The 22605-nt window shown below is 43.9% G+C and overlaps 1 protein-coding gene across 1 annotated transcript in view; it reads left to right on the top strand.

Annotated features, from left to right (window-relative positions):
• Positions 1–22605, top strand: part of Parp4 (poly(ADP-ribose) polymerase family member 4) — an 88462-nt gene that overhangs the window by 5609 nt on the left and 60248 nt on the right. Inside the window, exons 3-14 of the mRNA XM_059273074.1 lie at positions 183–381; positions 1523–1586; positions 2232–2307; positions 3553–3666; positions 6808–6957; positions 9022–9159; positions 10888–11061; positions 13275–13435; positions 14462–14599; positions 17026–17121; positions 21466–21649; positions 21967–22123. Coding sequence (XP_059129057.1) covers positions 183–381; positions 1523–1586; positions 2232–2307; positions 3553–3666; positions 6808–6957; positions 9022–9159; positions 10888–11061; positions 13275–13435; positions 14462–14599; positions 17026–17121; positions 21466–21649; positions 21967–22123 — 1651 coding nt within the window. The remainder of the gene's footprint in view (positions 1–182; positions 382–1522; positions 1587–2231; positions 2308–3552; positions 3667–6807; positions 6958–9021; positions 9160–10887; positions 11062–13274; positions 13436–14461; positions 14600–17025; positions 17122–21465; positions 21650–21966; positions 22124–22605) is intronic.

Raw genomic sequence — 22605 nt, 5'->3', positions numbered from 1 at the left:
AACAACCTGTTTATTTTTAAAGTTTTTCTAGAACTGTAAATTTTAATGTTTTTCAAAATCTGAAAAAAATCATTATGAACCACCTTAAAATAAGACCTTTAGGGGGTTAAAGTTACAGATACAAATACTGCTGTTAAATTTTGGTTTTGCTGCTGTATAATGAACTTACTGTTTTTCCTTAGTGCACACACGTAATCTTAGACAATGCTGACATCGTCCTGAGTCGGTGTCAACTGAACTCCATCCAAAAGAATGATGTCCAGATTGCAAACCCAGAGTTCATCTGGGACTCTGTCAAAGAGAGGAGACTATTGGATGTGAAGGATTATGATCCCAAGTCACTGGCTATAATGCCACCGCCAAGTGGAAAGAGCTGTGCTGGTGAGTGCGTCCTACCAAGCACTTAATGATTATAGATGCCATGGTAGACATTGGACATGTCAGCATGTTATGAGGAAAAACAAACCGTCCAGGAATACTACAAAATAATTATGCTTCATTTTACCACAGAAACAGGAAATAAAATCCTGAAGGATAAAAGGCCAGCTTAGCAACAGATATAGATTTTTCAATGTGAAGTCTAGTGAGGTCAGACTCAAAAATGACTAAAAAAACCTGATGGTCTCAAAATAGTTGATGTGTAATTTTCTTTAAAAATCATTATATTTTAATTTCTTTATTTTGTGTATGTGTGTAAATGTATGCCCCATGGTGTACTTGTGGAGATCAGAGGACAAGCATGGGTATTGTCCTTTGGGATGCTGTCCATCTCCTTTCAGAGAGGGTCTCCCACTGGTGTGGACTCACTAATTATCTAAGGTGGCTTGTGAGGGAGCCCCAGGCGTCCCTCTGTGTCCTCCTCCCCAGCACTGGGATTCCTAGATTGTCCTGCCATTCTCAATCTTGCTTAGGGGCTGGGGATAAAACTCGGGTCCTCATGCTCGCCAAGTGCTTTACTATCTACGCCATCCCCAGGCCTGTGTACAATTTTAACCTGGAGTAGAATAATTTTTGGGGTTAAGAAAGTCATTGCTGGGCTGGTAAGATGGTACAGGATGATCACTGTATCCTCAGAGGTCATGGCCAGCTCAGGCAACAGGGTGAAACCTTCAACTTAAAAGTATCCAAAAAACCAACAAAACAAAACAGAACTGTGGCTGAGAGTGTGGCTCAGCAATAGAGTGTTTACCTAGCATGCGTAAGGCCCTGAGTTTGAGTCCCCAGAACACTGAACGGCGAGGGGAATTATAGAGCAAATATCACTATTTAAGAATCATAACAAGGTCGGTTGGTGGTGGCGCACACCTTTAATCCCAGCACTCAGGAGGCAGAGGCAGGTGGATCTGAGTTCAAGACCAGCCTGGTCTATAGAGTGAGTTCTACCGACAGCCAGGGCTACACAGAGAAACCCTGTCTTGAAAAAACAAAACAAACAAACAAAAGAACTTAATAATTCTAGCAGTTAGTTTCACAGTTAATTATAAGTCTTAGAACAGTCAACAAGTTTTCCTTTTATTTCTAGAGGTGGAAACAGAAGATGTGTCTTTGGACAACACCCCAGAGAATGAAAACACCCAAGTCACTCAGTAAGCAAAATATTTTGTAAACTTCAATCATAGTATTAAAAATACAAATATGCTCAGGGTGGTGATGCCTGTCTGTTACCAGCACTTGGGAGGCTGAGGCAGGGCTGAGCTACCTATGGGGACCCTGTCTCAAAAAAAACAAAAACCAAAATGAACAAGCAAAGGACAGGTGATACACTGGACTCCTTTCTGTTATAAAAGGATTTGATATAGCCCAGAAAACCACTGCTAGGTATCAGAGCCCCAGAACGTGGTGACCAGAGAAGGTGGCTGTGTTTTTTGTGTCTCTGCTTCTGTAGCCTGTCCTCGACTCCCTGTGCACTCAAGGTTCGGGGCATTAGTGCTTGGGAATTCAGAAGAGGAGGATAGAGATTTCCCTGATCATCCATCCCTCACTGAATGCACAGGTTAAATGATCACACTCCACCCACAAATATGTAAAATCAGAAAATAATAACCAATAAATTAGTTATGCAGAGGATGATTTCAGCTCATTTTTCATAATTGTTTAACTATTTCTAGACTACTTAAGGAGGCACTGGGGACTTATTACGTACATCATAAAGAATTAGGGGATCTGTTGGGAGATTCTATATGGTCCAAAGTTCCATTTCAATTTTAAATGTTTAATTATACAAATTTCAGGGTTTCTGCAGAGAATGTTGAAATTCCTCATTTTCTTCAAGACTTTGAAGTTGTGAAATATAACATCTTGGAAAAGGTAAGAGTCTGATTTCTACTTAGAGAAAAGAAACTGAATAATTTCTGAAAACATTTCATTTTTGATGATTTTCTCATTGTTTTGAAAAGTTGTTCATATTCTAAATATATATCCGATAACACAAGTTGGTTTTTACTACTTAGAAAATATTTGTTTGCTGGGCAGTGGTAATGCATGCCTTTAATCTCAGCACTTGTGAGGCAGAGGCAGGTGGATTTCTGTGAATTCGAAGCCAGCCTGGTCTACAGAGCAAGTTCCAGGACAGCCAGGGCTACACAGAGAAACCCTGTCTCGAAAAACCAAAAAAAAAAAAGAAAAAAGAAATGTTTGTTTAAATTTTTGTCTGGTGTCATAGTTTATGCCTATAATCCCAACATTTAGGAGGCCAAGCCAGAGGGTTATGAGTTCAAGGACAGCCCTAGCTACACAGTGAAACCCCCTCTCAAATAAAACCCAAAAACTAAATAAGTTTTAAAGAAGAAAAAGAAAATTTTTTTTAGTGTTTTTAATGAAGGTAATTCATGCTCATAATATATTTTGTTTGTTTTTTGAGACAGGATCTCATGTATCCCAGGTTGGCCTTGAACTTGCTACATAGTGAAAAATGACTTTGAACTCCTGATCCTTCTGCCTCCACCTCCCAAGAGCTGGGATTATAATTATGCACCATCCAGTTTGTGCAGTGTCTGAGATCCAACCCAAGTTCCAGGCATGCTAATCAAGCACTCTCCAACTAAGCTATAATCTAGCCACTTACAACAGATATTAAACAATATAAAGCATCAATATGGCATTAGAAATAAACCTCTACCCTGTTATTAACTGTTTCTCATATTTGGAAAAGATAGATTTGACACCAAATATTTATGCCATGTTGAATTGTTCCTTTTGCTTTAAAGGAAAACAGAAGACTTTATTGACAGAGTCACACAAATTAAAATTAACACTTGCCTTCAAACACTTTTTAGATGTTGGAATAAAATATAAATTTAAAAGGATATTTCCCTCTATAATGTGAAAAGTGACATATTATAAACACACAGAGAAAAATATACAAAAGTACTGATAGTGATTATATTGCTGTGATAGGGTTTCAGGTGATTTTTACTCTCTGGATACTTTTGTGTTTTCTAATATACTTCTCCAAATGAGCATGCATTGCTCTGGCATATTAGGCAGCCTCTTCCGATGTGGAGTGTGGCTAGTTTCCATAGCTCTGCTTCTAAAATGTACCCTGTCTTGCAGGTGGGAGTGGACGGAGGCCCGGAGACTGTGGTGGTAGAGTTGCAGTGCTCCCGGGACCCAGGGGACTGTCCCTTTGTGATATCCGCACACTTCCTCCTGGCTGACAGCGCACAGGTGTGTCTTCCCGTTGCTGGCTTGCTCAAGCCACCAACCAACATGCTGAACGTTTTCTCCTTATCTGGGGGCATAGTCAGCTGGGGCTGCAGAAGTGAACAGAATGGGCCTGGGTGGCTTAAGCAACAGGATCTGTTTCTCCCTGTGCTGGAGGCTGAACGTCAAAGATGAAAAGGTAGCAGAGATCCTTCTCGTCCATCATTCCCTCCTCCATCTGTCCTTCTCTTCTTCTACCTTTTCCTCCTGTGTTCCTTTCTCCCCCTACCCCCCACCTTAAAAATGAGACAGAGGGTCTCACTCTGTGCTCCGGGCTTGCTTCAAACATTGCTCCCCTCCTTCAGTAGCCTCCACAGTGTTACCATTACTGCCATGAACCACACCTGCCTCACAACAGATTTGTCCCTGGGACCGACTGTGACAGTTCTGTCACTGCTGTACCTGTGAAATACTCAGGGCTCATGGTCATAGAATGCTGGAAATCACAAGGAAGGCTTCACAGAAGCCATAACCTTTGTCCTAGTTCAGTGTCAAGTCAGAAGCCCAGCTGTGGTCTAAAACAATTCGGAAATAAAAACAGATCCAGAACAAACACCCAAAGATTAAATACAGCATGCACCAAGCATCGCCCACTGGGGAGCCTTCTCACATAGACATTCAGCCGTGCAGATCTACTGTGGCCAAAACACAGCTGGCAGGGCACAGAGTCCATTCTTCAATGAGAGAGGCCCGCACACAGGTCCACACAGGCTCTAGAAGCTTCTCATCTGGCCCCTAGCCCAGATGTCACTCAGGAGTAAAGATACACACATCAAATGGGACCATCCAGAAGCCCTGACCCTCAGGAGCTCATATCTCTCACAGCACGGGTTCCAGGTGACCCTGGAGATGCACCCTGTTCTACTCTCAAGAATTACTCTCAAGAAAGTCCAAAGCTTTGGTTTCCACCACACACTCACTGAAGTCCTAATCTTGGTGCAGATTTACCAGAGAGATCACAATTACAGCCGACTGTTTTGGGAGGGGTGGAAGTTTTACATTTTGAGACGGATCTCATTCTTGCCTCAACCTCTCAACATTTGAGCCTACATTACTGCACCAGCCTTATAGCTACCTTTAATAAGGTTTCCATGGAAACAGAGCTAGAACCTTAATCCAGGGTCAGGTGTATCCAAGTAGGAGATATTTAACTTTCTGCCCCAAAATATGTGGTTATTTTGTTATTTGGATAAAAAGTAATTCAAAATAAAAAAAAATCCACAATGGACTGTGTTATATCTTTAAGAAAGAAGAGTAACACTGCAAAGACCGTACTGGTGCACCTTGTTGCCTACCAGCCTTAGCAAGCTCACTCCAAGCCCTTCAGCAGAGGCTCGCTGAGGTGTCCACCTGTCAGGAGTAACCCTCACCTAAGCAGTAGTGAGAGATGTTCTGTAGAAGAGGCTTGCCCTGCCTCATGAAGCCATCTTAGGAGAAATCTTCAAAAAATTCCATCCTTAGGACACTCTCCATCACTTAACAAAATACCTGAAAGAATTAACTTAGAAAAGGTAGATACTAGAGAGATGGCTCAGGGGCCACGTGCTTGCTTCTTACCCGGAGGAGTTTGGCTCCCAGAACCCGTGTTTAACAATTAAAAGAAAGAAAAAAAAAAAAAAAAAAGCTTTGAGGGCAGGGCTGTTGCTCAGCAGTAGAAGTCTTGCCTAGCAGGTATGAGGCCCATGTGGTTCTCTTTGGTCCTGGGACAATTGAGATCCAAACCCTGGCCTCTACCTTTTAAATGGGGTGACCTGGGAGTATACCTCATTTCTACAGGTTTCAGAGACACCCCACAGTGAACAGTCTTGTGAGTGTGACATCTGTCTGGAGCTGTGCACCTCAGAGTCAGGATTAGCCAACATCTAGGGGACATCAGGACTCCCAATCTTCCTCCTTCATCTGGGGTCAGTGTAAGCTGAGTTGCTCAGTCATGGGGTGGGTTTCCGAGAAGAACAGAGGGCTGGAGAGATGGCTCAGAGGTTAAGAGCACTGGATGCTCTTCCAGAGGTCCTGAGTTCAATTCCCAGCACCCACATGGTGGCTCACAGTCATCTATAGTGGGGTCTGATACCCTCTTCTGGCACAAAGCCAAACATGCAGATAGAGCATTCATATACATAAAATTTTAACAAAGAAGTAGAAGAATAGAAAATGCCCCATGTGAGTGCAGTCTTAGCTGAGGAGAAGCCTGTTCCTTTCACATCATCTGCCTGACCGGAGCTTTCCTGCCCTTTTCCTCACTGGGAGCTCACTTTGTCTTGACCGATGCCTGTCCCCCGCTGGGCCGTCCTTTACAGGGTAGTTTTCCTTTTCTTCCCTAGCCTTGATGGACTTTCTACATTTCCAAAAAGGAGTGGAATGCCAGTCTTCCAAGTTCACTAAACCACAGGCTCTGAACGAGCGCTTGAATGAATGCATCCCCACAAGGAGTCTTTTCCCTCTGTTCTGCCCACTCGGGCTTTTGCTCCCTCGACTCCACCTTTAAGGCTATCTTTGTGAAAACTGAACAATTTAAGTGTTCCTTTTCTGTTGCTGTGATTCAAAACATCATGACCGAGGCAACTTAGAGATGGGAGGGTGGATTTGGTCTTTCGGTTCCGGGGAATAAGGGTCTTATCATATCATGGCAGGGAAGTGTGGCAGCGGGCGGGCATGGCAGCTGGAAGGCAAGCTGAGAGCTGCCGCCTCTCACAGAAAGCAGAAAGGGAAGTAGGAATGAGCCCTGTGACTTTTGAAACTTGCAACAAAGCCTGACGGGTCTCCATGATGTACTTTCTCCCAGCAAGGCCACACCTCTAAGCCTCCTCCAAAAACACCTGTCAACTAGGCACTAAGCACTGAGGTCAGCCGGTGGGAGGCAATTCATTCCAACCAACATGATAATGCTTTAAGAAAAGCGAGGTGCAAATATTGTTTCAATACAGTGTCCTAATAGATTAAAAAAAAAAGAAAGGAAGGAAGGAAGGAAGGAAAGAAAAGAAAAAAGAAAAGAAAAGAAAAGAAAAGAAAAGAAAAGAAAAGAAAAGAAAAGCAGAGTGTAGGTGTTCACTGAGGATGAGTGTGTTCGTAAGTTCCTGTGTCCTTTCTGTGCACTGTAATTCCCAGACTAGGAGAGAGAGCGCCGGAAAGCAAACCTCTGAAGGTGCCAGTGAATATTATGAGCGTTACATTGAGGACCTGAAGAGCCGAGGATTTCTGCTCCAAGAACACTTCCCGGCTGAAGCAGCACAGTTAGCATCTGAAAAGCTGCAAGTGGTAAGCTAGCTGCCTGAGAGGATTGTGTCCTCCCTGAGCTGGGAGGGAGGGTGTGCTGTGATTGTTGAGATTGGTTTGTTACTTTGTTACTCCTCACTCTTTAGTCCAGGATGGCATCAAACTCAAACAAACCTCCTGCCTCAGCCTTCTCTGTGCTGAGATTTTTAGATGGGCACCATACCCAGCTGATTGATTGATTTTTTTTTTTTTTTAAATGTAGGAACTTACCATGTAAGTCTGGCAGGCTTAGAACTTATGATATAGACCAGGCTGGCCTTAAACTCATAGATTCATCTGCCTCTGCTTCCTGATTGCTAGAGTTAAAGGCATATGCCACCATACCCAGTAATTGAATATATTTTTTAGTTACTTTACATGTATGGATGTTTTGCCTATGTGCTTGTCTGTGCACTACATGCACTGACAGAGGCCAGAAGAGAGCATCATGTCCTCTGGAACTGGAGTTACAGAAGGTTGTGAGCCGGCATGTGGGTGCTGGGAATCAAACCCGGGCCCTCTGGAAAGGTAGCCATGGCTCTTAACCACTGACCCATCTCTCTAGTTTTGACTTCTTTTTTTTTTTTTGTTTTTGTTTTTGTTTTTGTTTTTGTTTTTGTTTTTGTTTTTCGAGACAGGGTTTCTCTGTGTAGCTTTGCGCCTTTCCTGGATCTCGCTCTGTAGTCCAGGCTGGCCTTGAACTCACAAAGATCCACCTGCCTCTGCCTCCCGAGTGCTGGGATTAAAGGTGTGTGCCACCACTGCCCAGCCTGTTTTTGTTTTGTTTTTGAGACAGGGTTTCTCTGTTTAGTTCTTGCTGTCCTGGAACTCACTCTGTAGACCAGGTTGTCCTCAGACACAGAGATCTGCCTGCCTCTGCCTCCCGAGTGCTGGGATTAAAGGCGTGTGCCACCACCACCACCACCACCACCACCACCAGACAGAAATGCTGTCTTTATTTAAAAAAAAAAAAAAAAAAACTGGCAGAGGAGAAGGGAAGCTAATTAAAAATAAACTTAAAGAAGACATGACCACTGGTTGGGATGTGGGACGAGCCACAAGATTATTGTTTATCTCAGCAACAAACTCTCACATCTTTGAAAGATTTCACTATAGTTGGGGCTGTGACTCCAAGCTTCTTAACTCTTACTGCATGTGTTTAATGCTACTGATGGGCCTACACCTTACAGAGTAAAGGAAAAGACAAGAAGAAGACAGGAGAAAGGTGGTAGTGGGGGCCTTCCAACAGGAGTGTATGACAGCGAGGGGTGGGGAGCAGGAGCCCAGCGGGGACAGGAAGCCTGGCTGTACCAGTTGCCCGGGATGTTTGTGTTGCTGCCACAAGACACATGAAGCTAAAAACCTTATTAAGCAGTCACTTGGCTCACAATCTAGGGGCTTGAAGGTATAAGCCCCATGGCACTGGCATCCTGTGGAAGGCCCCTTGTCTACATAATACCATGGAGAGCAAGCTGGGCGGTGGTGGAGCACGCTTTTAATCCCAGCACTTGGGAGGCAGAGAACTCAAGGCCAGCCTGGTCTACAGAGTGAGTTCTAGGACAGCCAGGACTGTTTCACAGAGAAACCCTGTCTTGAAAAAACAAAACAAAACAAAAACAAACAACAACAAAAATACCATGGAGAGCAAAGCTCCTCCCTCAAGAAAAGCATCATGTACTCTGAAGCTCTGCCCTGAGTTCTGAGTACCTTCCGCCAGTCTCCACCTCTTAAAGGTCTACTACCCCACTATTCCACAGTGGGGACCCAGCTGCCAGCATACGAGCCTTGAGGGGCACTCAAGCTGTTTCCAGCCATGTGTCTGGCTCTGGGAGCGGGTGCCTCTCTTGGACACTGCCATTTTTCCTTATACTTCGTTTCCAGGTCTATACTGTTGTTTGGTTGGTTGTTGTTTGTGAGGTTGGAAGTGGAACCCAGGGTCTCGGACACACTAGGCAGGTGCTTGACTATTGACCCACAGCCAGCTCCTCTGTCCGTCTTACACAAAGTGCTCACGAGGACTTTTTTTTTTTTTTTTGGTGGTAATTCTTTGTCGCTCTGTTGTTTCAGTTGCTTTTGGAGGAGGTCATAAGTTCAGGCACTCTGAGCCAGGAGGTGAGCCGTTTGGTGGAGATGGTCTGGGCAGAAGCTCTGGGACACCTGGAACACACACTTCTCAAGCCAGTGAACAGCATAAGCCTGAATGACGTAAGTCATTGAATGGAACCTACTTCCTGGTGGATTGGTGTAAACACTCGTGCTGACAGTCACGTGCTGGTGGTTTACTCTGAAGCCCACCCCTCACTGTTCTTTCCTCATTCTCTGAAGAAAGGGATCATCAAGAGAACCAGATGTCCCCATCATGTCAGTTCTCAGTGATGGTCAATATGGGCCTAAGCATGGTGCCAAGGGACAGAGTGGTAGGGCCCCCACTTAGATATCCAGATCCTGACCTACTTACAAACAACTCCTTCAGCCTTTCACCTTCTCACCGTCTTAGGAAAGGCAGGCTTGCTCTAGCACACCAGGACATGCTGTTCTCTTTTCCACCATGTATAACGGTGATTGAAAAAACACATGATTGACAGAAGATATTCCCAACGATCCAACTCTTCCAAATGAGTAGTCAGATAGCACAGGCAGCCCTCCCTGTGGGATGAAACTGATTGTTTCAGGGAGAAACAGATTCCCTGCTGTTCGGTTCTTACCGCACTGGCATAATTAGGAACATGGCCCTGGTTCGATGTTGACATCGCTCTACGTTTCTCTATGAAAAGCAAGTCTCCTACCGGTGCCTTTGTGTTCCTGTCTGTTCGTGTTCACATATGTGCAGTACACGATGCTGCATTTTTCGTCAGAGGTGTAGCCACGGATAAGTTGCCCACGATCCGGAGAATAACCCTGCACTTGGACAAACGCAAGCGGCCCTAAGTGAACTCGGTGGGTCATTTTTAGGAAGGTGTTTGTGTAGCAGGGGGACGTGTTGAGAAGAAGAAGGACCCAGAAGGAACAGGAGAGGATGAGAGGAGGCGTGATCCAACTGCATACATGTGTGAGACAGTCCAAGGATAGCTTAAAAATTGTTCTTAAAAAGAAAGAAGCGAAGAGCCCCTGGTTGTTCCCCACAGTTAAGCTGAGACCAGTTTTGCAAGCATCTCCCTTCCCAGCATCATCCACAGCTGAGCCATACCTTAAGGTCGGCACTGGTTTTGGAGGCTGTGTTAGTCAGTTTTCCATCGCTATAAGGAAATACCAGAGACAATTCGTTTATAAAGAGAAGATTTCTTTTTTTTTTTTTTTTTTTTTTTTTTTTTGGTTTTTCGAGACAGGGTTTCTCTGTGTAGCTTTGCGCCTTTCCTGGGACTCACTTGGTAGCCCAGGCTGGCCTCGAACTCACAGAGATCCACCTGGCTCTGCCTCCCGAGTGCTTGGATTAAAGGCGTGCGCCACCACCGCCCGGCTAAGAGAGAGAAGATTTCTTATGGCTCACAGTTTAGTAGATCTCCGGCTGTGGTAGATTGACCCTGTTGTTTTGGGCTTCTGATGAGGCAGCGCATCATATCAGGAGTGTATAGTGATGCAGAACCCACTCGGTTCAAGGCCAAGGAACCAAAGGAAAGAGTAGACTAGGGTTCCACTAGGCTCCTCCTCTAAAGGTCCCCCCACTTCCCTGAAGCACCTCCCTAGGGACTAAGCTTTGAAACACGGGCCTTAGTAAAACAGTTAAGACCCAAACTAACAGGATTGAAACTGTGAAAGAGCTAATAAAAGATATTCTATTTTTCAAAAGGCCCAAACTGTAGCAGAGTCAGCAATCTGTAGAAAACTCATAGATCCAATGTCTCCAGCAGCTACTTTAGGTATTTTTATGCACGTCTCTTCTATGATTATCAGGATTTGAATTTTTAATAGTCATATTTGCTTTTCCGTTTGTAGGTGAGTAAAGCAGAGGGAATTCTCCTTCTCGTAAAATCGGCTCTGAAGAATGGAGACACAGCAGAGCAGCTGCAAAAGGCGATGGCCGATTTCTACCGACTGATTCCTCACAAGCACCCGGCATCAGAAGAAATTAACCCGAGGCTGTTAGCTCAGAAAGAGGACCTTTGTCAGGTATGCCCCTGGAACAACGAGTTCAGTTTAAATGTGTTGCAGGGTCATGTCTTTAAATTATGGTGAATTGGGGCTGGGAAGATTGCCCAGTGGTGAAGGGCACTGGCCACTCGTTCAGGGCATCTGAATTCAGTTCCCAGCACCCACATGGTGGCTCACAACCATCTTTAACTACAGTTTTAGGGGACTCAGTCATATTCTGGTGTCTATGGGCACCAGACATGTGTGTGATATACATACATGCGTGTGGGCAAAATACTCATACAGATAAAAATAAAACAAATAAGTCTTTAAAAAATAAAATAAAACTGTGTGTGATGGTGTATGCCTTTAATCCCAGCACTCAGGAGGCAGAGACAGGCAAATCTCTGTGAATTTGAGGCCGGCCTGGTCTACAGAGTAAGTTCAAGGATATCCAGAGCTACGTAGAAAGACTCTGTCTCAAAAAACAAACAAAAATATAATAATAACAACAACAACAACAACAACAATAATAATAATAATAATAAATCTATACGGTGAATAAAGCCAGGCATGGTGGTGCACATCTGTGATCCCAACACTCAAAGGAGGCAGAGGCAGAAGGATCAGGAGTTCAAGGGCAGTCTCAACTACATAGCAAATCTGAGGCCAGCCTGGGATACATGAGACCCTGTCTCAGGAGAGAAAAAAAGAGGAGGAGCTGGAGAGATAGCTCGGTGATTAAGAGCACTTGTTGCTCTTGCCAAAGACCCAGTTTCGGTTCCCGGCACCCACACGGTGGATCACAGCCATCCATAACTTCAGTTCCAGGGGATCCCATGTCCTCTTCTGACTTCCACCAGCACCAGGCATGTGCACAGTACACATATCTACATACAGACAAAATACTTATACATATAAAATAAAAAACAAACAAATCTTTTAAACATGATGCATGTGCTGGGCAAGGTGACACACACCTTTGATCCCAGCACTCAGGAGGCAGAGGCAGGTGGAGCTCTTTGAGTTCTAGACCAACCTGGTCTACATAGTGAGTTCTAGGACAGCAGGGCTATGTAGAGAGACCCTGTCTCAAAAGAAGTAAAAAAAACAAAACAAACAAAATGTGATGCGCGTGATGATTGTGTGCACTCTTGATGTCAATTTGTTGAGATTTCGAGTCACACTTTTTGACATATCTGTGAGGACGTTTCCAGAATTGTGTGACTGAAGAGGGAGGATTCACCCTGAATGTGGGCAGCAGCATCCCATGGGCCAGGGTCCAAGACTGAAGAAAAGGAGAAAGTGTACCGACACCAGCATTCCATCTCACTCTGCTTCCCATCTGCAGACAGTGTGACCAGCAGTCTCAGAATCCTGCCACCATGCTTTCTCTGCCATGACAGGCTGTATCCTCCCTAAAACAGGAACCAAAGCAATCCTTCCATCCTTGAGTTGCTTTTGTTGGGCATTTTGACACAGAAGTAGGAAAAGTAAATAATTTAAAGTACTATGCTAATGTACAGTTGTACTATGCTATCAGTGAGGCAATTCTTTCTCATTTATCTCATCTATCTATCTATCTGTCTATTTATCTATCTATCAACCATCTATCCATCTATCTTCTTTATCTATTTATCTATCTACCATCTATCTATCCATCTATCTTCTATATCTATCATCTATCTAACATCTGTCTATCTATCTAACATCTATCTATCATCTGTCTGTCAGTCTATCTATCTACCATCTATCTATCTATCTATCATCTATCTATCTATCTATCTACCTACCTACCATTTATTTATCATCTATCTATATTTGAGATGGGGATTTCTGTATGCATCCCAGGCTAGCCTTCAACTCCTGGGCTCAAGTAATCCTGCCTCAGTCTCCCAAGTAGCCAGGAAAACTGGTATTGTACCAAGCCTTCTGATTTTTAGAAACTTTATTTTTACTTTTGAGAACAGTCTTACACTGCAACTTGGGCTGGCCTGGAATTTAACCTAGGCTAGCCTTGAACTCATGGCAATCCTCCTGCCTCTCCCCAAGTGCTAAGGTTACAGATGTGAGCCACACCCAGCTTTGCACCCAGCATTTCTTCAGTTTAGTATACTACCAATACCAAATGTTAATCAAAAACTTCGTGGGGAAAAAACTAATTTTTATCTTTGTGGAAAATATTAATGTAATATAGATATTAACTTTGATATGTGGTATCTCTAACATCTCTGTACCATTTCTACCCACAGCTAATAAGAGACATGGTGAATGTTTGTGAAACTAATTTATCCAAACCCAACCCGCCATCTCTTGCCAAATACCGAGCTTTGAGATGCAAAATTGAGCATGTTGAACAGAATACTGAAGAATTTTCCAGGGTTAGAAAAGAACTGTTGCAGAGTAATCATGGGTAAGCACAAAGCAAGTCTCTTGGGATCAGTAACAGTGTTGTGTTGTTGTTTGTTTTTGTTCTTTTGGGAGACCTGCCACCCAGCTCCCAAATAAATCACACACGGAGGCTTATTCTTAATTGTAAAAGTCCAGCCTTAGCTTGGCTTGTTTCTTGCCAGCTTTTCTTAACTTTAAATTATCCCATCTACCTTTTGCCTTTGGGCTTTTCCTTTTCTATTCCTGTATACCTTTCTTGGTTTCTTACTCCATTGCTGGTTGTGTAGCTGGGTGGCTGGCCCCTGGAGTCCTCCTCCTTCTTTGGCTCCTTGCTCTCTCCTCCTAGATTTCTCCTCCTATATATTCTCTCTGCCTGCCAGCCCCATCTCTGTCATCTTGACATAAATTAGAGTCATCTGGAAGGAGGGGACCTCAATTGAGGAGCTACCTCCATCAGATTGACCTGTAGGCAGGTCTCTGAGACATTTTCTTGATTAATGATTGGTATGGATGGCCCAGCCCACTGTGGATAGTGGCAGCCCTAGACATGTGGTCCTGGGTTGTATAAGAAAGCAGGCCATGGGGAGCATGGGGAGCAAGCCAGTAAGCAGCATTTCTCTGTGGTCTCTGTTCCAGTTCCTGTCTCTAGGTTTCCTGCTTGAGTTCCTGCCTTGGCTTCCTTCAGTGATAGACTGTAACCTACAATCCAAACAAAAACGAAAACAATAAACCCTTTCCTCTTGCCTTGGGTCATGGTGTTGATCATAGCAACAGAAAGCAAAACGTGTGTGTGTGTGTGTGTGTGTGTGTGTGTGTGTGTGTGTGTAAATGCATGCACTTGCCACAGTGTGCTCTTGAAGATCAGAGGACAGTTTGTCAGGGTTGGCTCTCCCCTCCTACCATGTGGGCTCTGGAGACCATCAGACTTACTGGCAAGCACCTTTAGCTGCTGAACCATGGACATCTGAGTTTTCTTGAGATTTCACTTAATAATTTTTGCTTTTCTTCTAACTGTATGACCTCAAGGTTTTTCTTCTAATTCTTCCAGTGAAAGTCCAGTAGATGTCTTGCAGATATTTAGAGTTGGCAGAGTGAATGAAGCCACAGAGTTTTTAAGCAAACTGGGCAATGTGCGGCCCTTATTTCATGGATCTCGTGTACGGAACATTCTTGGAATCTTGTCCCGGTAAGACATGCCATCTTTAGTTTTTAGTTTTCAGACTCATGAATGTGAAATATTCCCCTTTCTTGTCTACTTTTGTCTAAATTGTGTGTCTTTGACCCTAAACAATACCAAAGCAAATAAATCACATGGGCTTTTTAGTTAAAAGCAACAAATCTATACATACAGAAAATTATATTTCACTTAAATTTTGTATTTGTGATTATCTATTATATATTTGTGAGTTTTTTTTTAAGTGTTCTACATAGGTATAAATTGCTCCTTAAAATTTGGGCGTGGTGCATTCAACAGGCTGAGGCAGGATGATTGCATCTAGTTCAGTCCCAGCCTTGGCTACAGAATGAATTCAAGGCCAGCCAGTGTGGGTGGAATTTTCCTGTCCCAGCAGCTGCTCCCAAATAAATGCATGGAGACTTAATATTAATTATAAATGCTTGGCCAATAGCTCAGGCTTATTACTAGATAACTTTTACATTTTAAATTGACCCATATTTTATCTATGTTCTACCATGTGGTTCAGTACCTTATCTCAGTAGGGCATGTTCATGTCCCTCCTGCTTCCTCTACATCTCCTGGAGACTCCTCAGATACCCCACACACACACTTCTTCTTCCCAGCATTCTCTTAGTCTGGCTCTCCCACCCAATCTCTTCCTACCCAGCTATAGGCCAGTCAGCTCTTTATTAACCAATGAGAGTAATACGTATTTACAGTGTACAAAGATTGTTCCACAGTAAGCCAGGGCTATGTACCAAGATCCTGGCTCAAAAAACAAAACTACAAATGAACACACACACACACACACACACACACACACACACACACACACCAAAAACCAAAACAATAAATTGCTCCTTCACAATGACCTCATATAAAAAAGAGCTAGTCTACATTTCACAGTCAGAGTGTCCAGGGAATGTAAGTTATTTATCCAAAGCACAACCTTAGTTTTCTGGTTGCTTTGAATAATTTCTTAATATTGGAGGAGAAGCTGAAGTTACAGGGGCAAGGGGAATTATGAGTATATTTTGGTCACTTAATCAAGCACCTAGGAAAATTGAGAGGTACCACCTGGGTGATGCAATAATCCCAGCATCCTGGAGGCAGAGGCAGGCAGATCTCTGTGAGTTCAAAGCCAACTTGGTCTATATAGCAAGTTCCAGGTCTCCCAGGGTTACCTAGTGAGACTCTGTCTAAAAAGAAGAGGAAGAAGAAGGAGAAGGAGGAGAGGGAGGAGAGGAAGAAGAAGAAGAAGAAGAAGAAGAAGAAGAAGAAGAAGAAGAAGAAGAAGAAGAAGAAGAAGAAGAAGAAGAAGAAGAAGAAGAAGCTGAAACTCAAGGGCTGGGGATGTGGCTTAGTGGTAGAGTGTTTGCCTAGCATGAGTGAGGTCCTGGGTTCAATCCCAAGGGCTAGAAAACAAATTAATTAATTGTATAGAAAATTGTCTTTATAGGACAAAATCCCAAAAGCCATCTTATAAAATCTATTCAGTCTTCTGGTGCAAAATTCAAACAATTGATATTTCTGTAATCAAGAACAGAAACCTGTCTTGGCCTGTCTGTGTAGAGAAGGCCATGTTTTTGTGCTGAGAGAATTCTGAATGTTTGAAGTCCAGTGGGAACCTGTATAAGATCCTGAGCAGTGGAGAGAATCAGTCAGCATTGGGCTGGCTTACTCTGGGGTCTTGCCTGGAGGAGGCAGGAGCCATGGCCAAGGAACCTATGTGGTCAAGTCAGTGTTAGAGAAACAATTATAGCTGTAACAGGCTATGGCATGTGCTGTTCTGGGAGATTACAGTCGTGTTTGGGATCTATGGAGTTACTTCCAGAACTTTCTCAGATGCCGAAACCTCCAGTGCTCAAGGGTCTTATATAAAATGGTGTAGAATCCATATAGAACAGAAGTAGGTTTTCCCATGTACTTTAAATTATATGCACATGGTTTAATTGTGTCTGATACAGTGTGAATGCTATGAAAGCTGTTGCCAGGAAGTGTGGTTTAAAACTAATGACAAGAAAAATCTACATGTTCAGTACAGATGAATTTTTTTTCTGAATATTTTGAATCCATGACTGGTTGACTGCAGGTATGCAGGGCCAGCTGAACTCTGACCTGAGGTTTGTAAAGACAGGTGAATTTGCTGTTGGTCACTGATTTTTTTTTCTTAATGATTTATTTTTTTATTTATGTACAATGGTGTTTTGCATACATGTATGTCTGTGTGAGGTGTCAGATTCCCCTGGAGGTAGAGTTACAGGCAGTTTGTGAGCTGCCATGTGGGTGCTGGAAATTGAACCCGGGACCTCTGGAAGAACAGCCAGTGCTCTTAACCTTTGAGCCATCTCTCCAGCCCCTGGTCACTGATTTTTGAAGGCTGTGTGGAAGAGTCCTTTCTTCTGGTAAATCATGATCCCGCCCTTCTCTTTCAGAGGGCTGCTTTTACCTAAAGTAGCCGAAGACCGCGGCGTGCAAAGAACAGATGCTGGAAATCTGGGGAGCGGGATTTACTTCAGCGACTCACTCAGGTTAGCGTGTTCTGTCTCATCCCCCACCACTGAGGCCTCCCTGCAAACTTCCTTCTCTTTCTTTAGTGAGGGAGTCTCTCACTCATAAACACATCATTGAAAGCAGTCAGTTCCCTCAACATACTGTAAAAGCATGGCTTCTGTGGGGAACGTTTGGGAAATTGTGTTTGAAATCTTCTTAGTATTTTTCTTTTCCCCTGGGCCTTTAAAAAAAATTTTTTATTACTCATCTATTTATTTAGGGTGTGGATGTGTGGATGTGCGTGTGGGGTGGGGGTGGGGGAGACATGGGCATTCCACAGTGTATTTGTGGAGGTCAGAGGTGAACTTGACCTCCAGTCAGTTCTTCCTTTCCACCAAGTAGGTCCCCGGGATCCACCTTGGGTCATCGGGCTTGGTAGCAGGCTCCTCTACCCATTGAACCATCTTGCCAGCCCACCTCAGCTTTTACATATATTTCCTGGCTGGATCTTCTCCAGCATCCCTCACCTCCTCTACCCCCAGACCCCTCTCATATCATAGGTGGGGACCTGAAGGCCACCAGGGGGCTCTTGCCTCAGGACATGGAACTTAAGAAGGACAAATGAGGGAGCAGGCCTTTGCAGGCCAGCGGTGTATGTGACTTCTCTGTTACTGCGGTAAAACACCACAAGACGACCGATAGAAGGAAGAGTTTGTCTGGGCTAGTGGTTCCTGGGAGTTAGAGTCCGTGATGGTGGAGACTTGACTTGAGCAGGAAGCCAAGGCCTCACATCCTGAACACAAAACAGAGTGCGCTGAAAATGCCATGAGGCTTTGAAACTTCAAAACCAGCCCCCAGCACACACTTCTTCCAATAAGTCCACTCACTGCTGAGTCTTCAGAAACAGTGCTGTCCCCTGGGGACCAGGTGTTCACTGGGGGGGGGGGGCATCTCATTCAAATATCACACCAGCCCCCAGCACACACTTCCTCCAATAAGTCCACTCACTGCTGAGTCTTCAGAAACAGTGCTGTCCCCTGGGGACCAGGTGTTCACTGGGGGGGGGGACATCTCATTCAAATATCACACCAGCCATGCTTGCTTTTGCTGACCACTACTTTCTCCCACTCATCTAGTGGACTCTGTCTCCTTGTTACTTAATTTTTCTTGAGATGGAGTCTCCCTGTATAACCCTTGCTGGCCTAGGACTTGCTATATAGATCAGATTGACCTCAAACTCACAGAGATCTGCCTACCTCTGCCTCCCAAGGGCTGGGACTAAAGGTGTTGCACCACCACCCACAGCTCCTTGTTATTCTTTAAAATACATAGTATAGGGGCCATCAAGCCAGTAAAGGCTCTTAGAGCACATGCCTGGCAACCTGAGTTCAATTCTCAGAATCCATATAAAGGTGGAAAGTGAGAAGTGACTCCACAAAATTGTCTTCTGACCTCCACAGTCATGCCATGGCCCAGGTGTCCAGCCATCACACACACACACACACACACACACACACACACACACACACACACACACACTAGGTTTGTCAGGTACTGGAGATGGACACCAAGGCCTCACATGTTAACCAAGCATTCTACCAACTAGTTACAGCCCTATCCTGTTTTGTTTTGTTTTTTAATCTTTAAAAATATTTGTTATTTTTTTCACATGTCTGAGTGTTTGCCTGCATGTGTGTCTGTCCAGCCTCTATGGGCACTAGGCACACATGTAGTTTGCAGATATACATGCAGGCAAAACAGTTGGTAGGGTGCTAGTATGGTAGCTGTGAGACCCCCTTCTCTGGGAAAAAAAGAGCAGGCCCCTCAGGCATGGTAGCACACTCCCATAATCCTCAAACAAGGGAGGTAGAGACAAGAGGATTCAGAGTTAATGGTTAGCCCTGGCCCTGGAGTGAATTCAAGGCCAGTCTAAGCTACGACGAGACCCTGTCTTAAAGAAAGAAAGAAAGAAAGAAAGAAAGAAAGAAAGAAAGAAAGAAAGAAAGAAAGAAAGAAAGAAAGAAAGAAAGAAAGAAAGAAAGGAAGGAAGGAAGGAAGGAAAGAAGGAGGAGGGAGGGAGGGAGGGAGGGAGGGAGAGAGAGAGAGAGAGAGAGAGAGAGAGAGAGAGAGAGAGAGAGAGAGAGAAAGCTGCTGAGTCCCAATCTCTGATCTGGTTGTCACAAGGAAATGTCACTCTCCATGTTGACTCAGAGGTTATGAGAATAGGATGCCTCTCTTTCCTTTGGCCAGCACTTACTTGCTTAATATTTAACGATCTTCGTGAGCTTTAGTGCAGCAAAGCTTTCTTTTCTTTTCTTTTCTTTTCTTTTCTTTTCTTTTCTTTTCTTTTCTTTTCTTTTCTTTTCTTCAATACAGCATTCTTAACTAACAAAATGGTTTTTCTTTGAGAGGGAGGAAGGATTATAGGAGCCAGAGGGGTTGAGGACACCATGAGAACATGGCCCACTGAATCAACTAAGCAAGTCTCACAGGGTTTTACAGAGACTGAAGAGACAATCAGCATGTCTGGTGACATACTAGATCTTCTGCATATATGTTGTGGTTGTGTAGCTTGTTGGGTCTTGTGTGTGTGTGTGTGTGTGTGGTGTGTGTGTGTGTGTGTGTGTGTGTGTGTGACTCCTAACAGTGAGGGTGGGGGTGTCTCTGACTCTTGCCTGCTCTTGGGACCCTTTTCCTCCTACTAGGTAGCCTCACCCAGCCTTGATATGAGGGTCTGTGCCTAGTCTTATTGCAACTTGTTACGCTGTGTTAGGTTGATATTCCCTAGAGGCCTGCTCTTTTCTGAAGGGAAGTGGAGTAGAAGTGGATCTGGAGGAAAGGGGAGGTGTTTAGGGGACTGGGAGGAGTGAAGGAAGGGAAAATTGCAGTCAGGATGGAATGTATGAGAGAAGAATTTTAAAAAAAGAAAGGGAAAAAGAAAACAAACTGGCTGTGGCTTTGATTTACCGCTGTCTCACACATTTCTCATCTGTTCTTTAAAATGGGATTGTGGCCAGGCAGTGGTGGCACATACCTTTCATCCCAGCACTCGGGAGGCAGAGGCAGGTGGATCTCTGTGAGTTCAAGGCCAGCCTAGTCTACAGAGTGAGTTCCAGGACAGCCAGGGCTACACAGAGAAACCCTGTCTCAAAAAACCAAAAAAAAGGGGGGGGGGGCGGGGGGCTGGGGAGGTTGTAAAGTAAACTAGCTATTTTCATTTAAAAAAAGTTTTTTCTTTTTCTTCATTCCTCAGGCATTCCTCGCAGCACAGTATAGTATTTTTAGGAGCTGACACAGATTGAGTCCCTGAGAACAAAGAGCTTTAACTGCCGTAAAGAAGGACACTATCATACCTCAACCCAAGATTTTGTTTGTTTTATTCTTTTGAGAGAGGGTCTCATGGGGGTCTAGCCCAGGCTGTCTGGGAACTCACGATATATACTAGGCTAGCCTGGAACTTGTAGTGATCCTCCTGCCTCAACTTTCTAAGAACTAGAATTATAGATGTGTCCCACGCTAAAGTTCTTAAACAAGTACATAATGAACCACTCTCTTCCTCCTCTTTGTCTTCTCTCCTCTTCCTTCTCTTCTTCAACAGGGTTTTCCAATGTAACCTAGGCCGGCTGTAACTCCTGATCCTCCTGCCTAAATCTCCTGAGTGTTGGGCTATAGATGTGCACCTGCCCAACTTTTCACAGTGACGGTCTAACTTGTGTCTTTGGAGATGCTGCAATGGTGGTACGCTTTGGAAGGTTCTCCCTAGAAAGTCTTTCGACAATTCAGGCTTGAGTATCCCTTGTCTGTGGAATTAGATGTTTGTTTCAGATTTGAGATTATTTGTATATGCATGATGAGATACCTTTGGGAACACCCAAATCCAAATGTGAAATTCATTTATGTTTCTACACCTGATAAATGTAGCCTGCTGGTGATTTTGTTGTTGTTGTTTTTTGTTTGTTTGTTTGTTTGTTTCCAGACAAGGTTTCTTTGTATAACAGCACTAGCTGTCCTGGAACTCTGTAGTCCAGGCTGGCCTCGAACTCACAGATATCCACCTATCTCTGCCTCCCGAGTGCTGGGATTAAAGGCGTGGGCCACCGCCGCCACTGCCACCACCACCACCACCACCACCTGGCTACCTGCTGGTGATTTTATACGATATGTTTGGTGTGCCATCCCTCAGATTGCAACCATCACGAGGTTAGGGGTAGACTGTTCCAACTGTGGTGTCACACCAGTGCTCAGAGTTTTCAATTTCAAAGTCATTTCAGATTTTCATTCACAGTTTTTGGATTTCAGCTGGCCAACCCGTGTTTCTTGTACAATGAAGTGAGGCTGGCCGTAGCCGTTATAACCTGTGCTTTATTTCCTTCTTCACGCAGTACGAGCATTAAGTACTCACACGCAGGAGAGACAGATGGCTCCAGACTCCTCGTTATCTGTGACGTTGCCCTGGGGAAGTGTATGGACTTATTCAAGAAGGATTTTTCTTTAACTGAGGCACCACCGGGCTATGACAGTGTGCACGGAGTTTCGGAAATGGTGTCTGTCCCTACAGACTTTGAGGTATTTTATTTCAGGAGACACACAGACCCAGGGTAATGGGTCAGTAGCCAAGCCCTTGCCTAGCACTTAAAATCAGTCGGGCAAACAAACAAACAAAAAGCCAAAACAGACAAAATGGGCCTCAAATGTGCAAAGACCAGCCCCAGAGGGTTGCTTCTATTTTTATCAAATATATTTCCATGTAAGTCATGCCCAGCCATCCACCACCCAAATCCAGTCTTTGCTAAATTAACAAATAGGAGTTTATGCTTCTCTGGGAACATCTGGCTGCTCTTCTCTGTGCTTATTTATCTCTTATCGATTCCCATTTGCTCTAGGATGACGAATTTGTTGTTTATAAAACTAATCAAGTTAAAATGAAATACATTGTTAAATTTTGCATTCCTGGAGATCAAGTAAAGGACTTCCATCCTTATGAAAATACTGAATTAGAGGAACCCAGAGCTGAGCCTTCAAATGTTTCAAAGGTTGAAGGTAAGACAAGTTCTTTGAGCTCTCTTTTTATGAGATAATATAAAATGGATTTTTTGCCGGGTGGTGATGGTGCACACCTTTAATCCCAGCACTCGAGAGGCAGAGTCAGGCGAATCTCTGTGAGTTCAAGGCCAGCCTGGGCTACCAAGTGAGTTCCAGGAAAGGTGCAAAGCTACACAGAGAAACCCTGTCTCGAAAAACCAAAAAAAAAAAAAAAGGATTTTTTTTTTTTTTTCAAAAACAGTTATATTCATTTTTGGTAAGCAGCATCTATGACCTCCTTTTTTCATTGTACCTTTTTTCTTGAACATATAAAAACCAAGATGCTTAAGAAAGATTACGTGATCTCAAACCCCCGCCTTGTCACTGGCATGCCTAAGTTGCCTTGTTCTTGGGGATGGCCTAATAATGCAATTCATTTTAGAGGTCTCTGTTTTTTGTTGCTATAGCAAAATACTAGATGTGTTATAAAGAAAAAATGT

The sequence above is a fragment of the Peromyscus eremicus genome, chromosome 9 (assembly GCF_949786415.1).
Source record: "Peromyscus eremicus chromosome 9, PerEre_H2_v1, whole genome shotgun sequence".
NCBI classification, from domain to species: Eukaryota; Metazoa; Chordata; class Mammalia; order Rodentia; family Cricetidae; genus Peromyscus; species Peromyscus eremicus.
Note: the sequence above shows the minus strand (reverse complement) of the source record. Positions and strands in the feature narration are given on the sequence as shown.